The sequence below is a fragment of the Galeopterus variegatus genome, unplaced genomic scaffold (genome assembly GCF_000696425.1).
Source record: "Galeopterus variegatus unplaced genomic scaffold, G_variegatus-3.0.2 Scaffold233, whole genome shotgun sequence".
Classification (NCBI taxonomy): Eukaryota; Metazoa; Chordata; class Mammalia; order Dermoptera; family Cynocephalidae; genus Galeopterus; species Galeopterus variegatus.
Genome location: NW_007726344.1, coordinates 664,088 through 669,915, shown reverse-complemented (window position 1 = coordinate 669,915; position 5,828 = coordinate 664,088). Strand labels below are relative to the sequence as shown.

The window sequence follows — 5,828 nt, the reverse complement described above, 5'->3', positions numbered from 1 at the left end:
TCCGTTCAACACACTTTTATTAAGACACCAGGGCTAGAGCGGCAGGTCACACCTACACAAGCAAAGCCAGGCAGGGAGTGCTTTGTGGGCGGGGTGGGGAGGCGGGCACAAGGAGCTGGGAGGGGCTATCAAGGATGGGGGAGCAGGAGGGCAAAGCTGCTGCTTGCTGGAAGATTCCTTCCCAAGACTCAGTATTCAAAGAGCTCCTAGGTGGGCCCAGCTCCTCACTCTGCCTGGTTGGGTCCCTAGGCTTGTATAGACAATGGGAAGAGCTCTGTCACGGAGTAGCAGAAACTCCTCAAATTGCCCAGCACAGCCTCCATCGCACTGTACAGGGCCTGGAACCCTGCTGCCACTTTCTCCAGCAGCCAGGCCAGGGCATCCTGCCACACGTTCATCACTCTATCCAGCATCACTTGGAAACACTTCAGCAACTTGTCACAAAAAAATCTTTACCTCTGCTGACCGTGACATCATCTGTTAGGAAAAACCACTTGGATCAAGGACCCCCTCCTTACTTTGTCTTGTGCTCAAGCCCCTGCCTGTTCCCAGCCCCCACATGCACCCCATCACTGGGTCTAGCAGGTGCTTGGGGACCAGGTGTCTGGCATCCTGGTTGTGTCATTCTGATATTCTGAAAATATATTCATGTATTTTGTCTTCTGTCCCATATCATAACACAACTCCTAAAATCGTTAGAATCCCCAAAGTGCTTCTGAATTGACTGGTGACTGGTACCCCTAGGTGACTTCAGGATGGGCACTGGTCAGCAGAAAGACCAAGGCAGGACTAGAGAGTTGGGACTTTAGCCCCCCACCCCAAGCTCTGTGGAGGGGAGAGGGGCTGAAGGATAAGCTGGTCACCAGTGGCCGATGAGTTAGTCACTCAATGCAGCCTCTGATAAAACCAAGAGCCCTGGGTTCAGAGAGCTTCCAAAGAGCTGGACACATGGAGGTTCCTGGAGGTGGGACCCCAGGGAGGGTGTGGAAGCTCAGTGCCCCTTACCCCATACCTCACCCTGAGCATCTCCTCATCTGTCTTTAGTAATATCCTTTATAACAAACCAGTAAACATAAGTGTTTCCCTGAGTTCTGTGAGGCTCTCAGCAAATCAACTGAACCCAAGGAGTGGGTATGTGAACCCCAGTTTATAGCAGGTCAGTCAGCAATGCAGGTAAAACAACCCGAGGTTTGTGATTGGCACCTGAGAGGGGGCGGGGGCAGTCTTGGTGCCTGAGCCCTCAGCCTATGGGATCTGATGCTAATTCCACATAGACAGTGTCAGAATTGAATTGGAGGACATGCAACTGGTGTCCACTGTGGAACTGATTGTCTACTTAATTGTTTGGTGGGGATAAATCCCACACATTTGATGACAAGGCTTTCTGTGTGGATGATTGTGCTGTAAGATGAAGAAAACCCAGCTCGTGGTCGCTCCTCTCGTCTGGTGTCAGGAGTGGGTCACGAGCGTGTAGTGAGAGAATAGGAGCGGAGGGCGTTTCTCTCACTCAGTCATTAACGTGCTTTGGGACTTGGACACTTCCCTTGGTCCTCCAGGCCTCCATGTCTCTCACCAGTGCATTCACCTGGCACACCAGTGTGAACTGCGAAGTCAGTGAGTTGCAAGGATTTGTCCCAGGTAAGGATGGGCAAGCCTGGGATAGCACCTCCATTATTGTCATCGTGGAACCAGCCCCACCCCGCCTGAATTGTGGACAGTCTGGGGGTGGGGACACATTGACCCACCTTTTCACATGCTGACCTTGAAGATTTGATATGATTAATGAATTTATCTACACTGGATGTCTGTGAAGAAAAGCAGAATTGGAGCCAACAGGCCTGATCTTTCTCCCTCCTGGGTCCCAGGTGGGCCGGAATATCCATCATCAGGGCCATGGCCGAGAGCCCAGGCCCCCACCAACCGCCCCAGCATACCAGGCTGACCCTCAGATTCTCGAAGTGATCATCTTCTTCCTGTGGAGGCAACAGTGACACACAGGCCCTATGTGACCTTGCCCCTATGGAAACGCTGCACACAACACTCATGCCCACACACACTCGTGTGCCACTGTGCACACACACACCCAGAAGGAAGACACTTCACCGGAGTGTGCAGGGTCTACTCAGTTTCCCACACCCTCTGAGGTCCCAGGTGAGAGCTGGCCAGAGAAGGATTAGTGCGGGAGGGAGGGGAGTTGTCAGGGATGGGGCAGGGACAGCACACCTTGCCACTCCATCAGCTTTCCTTGGAACTATATCAGCACCTGGTCCCAAAATCTCACCTCAGGGTCCAAGACCCCTGGACCATCATCTTCCAGAAAGGGGCCAGAGTGACCCTGGACTCTGCAGCGTAATCCCTACCACACATCAGGGCCACATGAGTAAGGTCCTGTAGAAATGGGAGGCCATCAGGGCCCGGATGGTGGGGGTGTGTGGACCCAGGCCCTGACCCCACCCAGGCCTCCTGGCCTTTGTGTGAGTCTAGAGGCAGAAGCCGATAGATGTCACTCTTTTGCCAACAGCTCCACAGACACGAGGGAATTTCCTAGAGACCCCGTCTCAATTACCCTCCATTCATGGTGGTCGTTTGTGCTGGTCACAGGTGGCTCTGGGCCTAGCACCAAGCCCTTGCAGGCTCCATGGTGCACTGAATTAGGCAAGACTCTGGCCACTGTGTGCAGGGGAGGCCTGGAGGCAGGTGCCAGCTTGGGGGCCATGAATGCACACACCCACAAGGTGAGAGAGGGGTGAAGGGGATGCAGGAGGACTGGGACGGCACCTCAAACTCACTGGGTTGTTTCTGATATTGAGAACCAATCACGTCCAGCAAGATCTTGTTGATGCTGGCCTGGGAGGAGGAGAGTGCAGGGGCTGCAGGCCAGCTCCTGCCTGCTGGGGTCGCCACTGTGGCCTCCCAAGGGTCCAGGTGAGTCACAACGGAGCCAGGAGTCCTGACCCTATGATTGGTAAGCCCAAGAACCTGGGTCTAAGCTTTGGGGAGGGGACAAGTTCAGTACTCACCTGGAGCTCTGTTAGGACTTTCTTGACCTGTGGGGAAAATCACTTGGTTCAAATCCCATCCTCCTACTTTTGGTCATGTGCTCAAGCCCCCACCTATTCCCTGCCCCCATGCACATACCTCGTAACTGGGTCAAGCCAGGCACCTGGGGACCAGATGTCTAGCATCCTGGCTGAGTCATCAGCATGCTGTGAGACTTAGACACCTCCCTAGGTCTCCCAGGCATCTGTGTCCCCCAGCCATGCACACACCTGCCACATGGGTGTGAACTAAGGAGTTAGTGTCCCGTGTAAAGATGAGCAAGCCCTAGGCAGCACCTTCACCATCATCATAGTGAAACCAGCCCCACCCCACCCGAACTGTGACAGCCTGGGTGGGACATCTGACCTGGAGCCTGAAGGCACATCAACCCACCTGCTCAGTTTGGGGATGATTGCACAGGATCTTATCCACACATGTGTTTAAATCCTGGAGGTGTGAAGAGAGGCGGAGTTGGGGCCAACAGGCCTGATGCTTCTCCCTCCTGGGTCCCAGGTAAGCTGGAATGTGTGTCCTCAGCACCACCGGCTAAGAGCCCAGGCCCCCTCCCACCACCCCAGCATACCTGGGGAAGAGCTTTACCATTTCAGCCCTGAGATGATTGAAGGGATCATATTTTGTCTTAAACTACCAGTGACACTCAGGCCCTATGTGTACACACACATATGCCCCGTGTACACACCGACAGGAGTGTGCTGGATCCACTTGGTTTCCCATCCCCTCTATGGTCTCCAGTGAGAGGTGGCTGAGGGAGGATCTTGTTGGGAACGGGGAGGGGAATGGTCCCACAGCCATTCTCTCTTTGGTGCTGATGGAGATTCAGGGGTTCTGAGCGGGTCCCAAGCTGCATCTGGATGCTCTTCCCAATACAGCCCATGGGCCGTTGTCACCCCACACACTTGGCTGGCCCCAGAGAGGCCAGAGAACCCCACAGCCTCCCCCATGAGTCCCCACATTAAGGTTCCAATCTGGTGCTGGACCTACTTGGCTTCCGGGTCACTGGGTGGTCAGTGTCCCTCCCAGTGTGTGCAGGGCCCTGGGCAAGCGTTTTGGGCATGTGGATGTCTGTGCACTTTGAGTCAGGTGCCATACATACCTTCCTGCCTGCCCAGTTTCACATGAAATAGGGTAAAAGCAGTGCTGTGCCAGCCAGTGGAGCCACCTGCCCTCCAGGTTACCCCTGAGCCTGGGCTCGGCTGCAGAGCCCCAGAAATCCCACTGTCTCAGGCCCACAGTGCCCTGAGGATCTGGTCAGCCTCACATTTGGGGTGGGGGAGAGGGAAGGGAGGGGGAGGTTGGAGGGCACCCGGGAAGGGAGGAACAGACAACCAGGCCCATGCAGGTCCTGGGGTGTTCTTGGGCCTTCCCAGCCAGGCCAGCTCCTGAAAAGAAATTTGCTGTTTTTTCCTTCTGGGCAGCTGGCTGGTACAGGGATCCAAGCCCCGCGCCTTGGTGTTACAACACCACGCTCTAACCCGGCGAGCTCTGAGCTGACCGCCTGCCCCGACAGCAGCTTTCACAGTCTCCAGACAGGGCTGGCCACTTAGCACAGTCAGAGTATGGTGCTGACAACACCAAAGTCAAGGGTTCAATCCCTGCACTGGCCGGCTGCCAACAAATTATTCCCAGAAAAGCACTGCCCGCCCCCCGACCCAGGCTTTCCAGAGTAGGGGGTCTCCTGGGATTGGTGATTCATCTCATTCTGCAGCCCTTCCGTCTCCAGCTCCCCCCACAAACACGCAGATCTATAAAGGTCTCAAACAATACCCTCAAATAACACTTGGGGACATTCCTTGTCACTTGGCACTCCGACTGAGCCCTGAATCAAAATCCTGTTGGAAAACGCTTAGCACACAGACCCTTTCCCAAACTCTCCCAGATCTGCCCCAATTTACCTCCCAGACTGGAGCTCTGGCCCCACGACCAGGGCCTGCCACGTACTTTTGATGGGCTCAGAGTAAATGAAACTAGGGCCACTTGTTGGGAATTACTCAGACTTTCCAAATGGTGACAGCCCAGCATTCACCCAGCCTCGCTGGGGCCTGTGTACCCGCACAGATCACCTCCTGGTTCTGCCCATGACCCTGCTCCCAGGCAGCCTCCCTCATGGCCTAGGAGAAGGAGACTGAGCCAGGTGGACATGGAGGGATGATCCGGGTGGGTTCTGCACTGCTGGGAGGGGGACGAGAGATGGGCTATGGGATGTCGGGCCCACCATGCCCATCACGGCTCTCACTGACCTTGGGGTAGACCATGGGGGATCAGGATTCCAGCAGGTGGGCCTGCTGGAGAGGAACAGGCATGAGGAAAACCCTCTCAGAAAAGCATCTTGGGGCCGGCCCGGTGGCGCACTGGATAAGTGCGCCGCTTGGGAAGCGTGGCGGCGCTCCCGCCCGAGGGTTCGGATCCCACATACAGACCGGTTCCCGCTCACTGGCTGAGCGAGGCGCAGGAGCAGCAACACCGAGGGTTGCAATCCCGTTGCCGGTCCCCGGCCCAGTATGGGTGCAACACTGAGGGTTGCGATCCGTTGCCGGACACGGAAAAAGACAAAAAAAAAAAGAAAAAAGCATCTTGGCCACCCCCGCCACCCCACCTCCTGAAAGTCCTTGGCCTCGGGGACCCCAGCTCCTTCCCCAGAATGACTCAGTCACCTTGTAGTCCCTGTCCTCCTAGCGCAGAGGCCAGTTGCTTTCTGCTCTGGGACAGAGGCTCAGCTGGTTTAAGAGCAGAGCTAGGTGGAGCTGGCAGAGGGCAGAGCTCCCCTAGGA

At 55.8% G+C, this 5,828-nt stretch overlaps 1 protein-coding gene and 1 long non-coding RNA gene across 3 annotated transcripts; both read right to left on the bottom strand.

The window, feature by feature from the left end:
* Positions 1-2,371, bottom strand: LOC103585366 (interleukin-32-like). 2 transcript variants are annotated; one of them, XM_008566293.1, is made up of 4 exons: positions 2,282-2,371; positions 1,935-1,973; positions 1,746-1,805; positions 1-477 (listed from the first exon to the last, which is right to left on the bottom strand). In XM_008566293.1, the coding sequence occupies exon 4, from the start codon at positions 411-413 to the stop codon at positions 246-248; it is 168 nt and encodes a 55-aa protein (XP_008564515.1). In that variant the 5' UTR covers positions 414-477; positions 1,746-1,805; positions 1,935-1,973; positions 2,282-2,371; the 3' UTR covers positions 1-245. The 2 variants fall into 2 exon arrangements, with proteins under 2 accessions (XP_008564515.1, XP_008564516.1); XM_008566294.1 differs by having other exon boundaries at positions 1,944-1,973.
* A 427-nt stretch (positions 2,372-2,798) lies between these two features.
* On the bottom strand, positions 2,799-3,466 carry LOC103585365. Its single transcript, XR_550073.1, has 3 exons — positions 3,433-3,466; positions 3,021-3,047; positions 2,799-2,847 (listed from the first exon to the last, which is right to left on the bottom strand). It is a non-coding gene; the product is annotated as an uncharacterized LOC103585365 (long non-coding RNA).
* Between the last annotated feature and the right edge of the window lie 2,362 nt (positions 3,467-5,828).

Bases quoted from the DNA above. Each gene is read 5' to 3' on its own strand.
- LOC103585366 (XM_008566293.1), bottom strand. From the start codon at position 413: ATGCTGGATAGAGTGATGAACGTGTGGCAGGATGCCCTGGCCTGGCTG.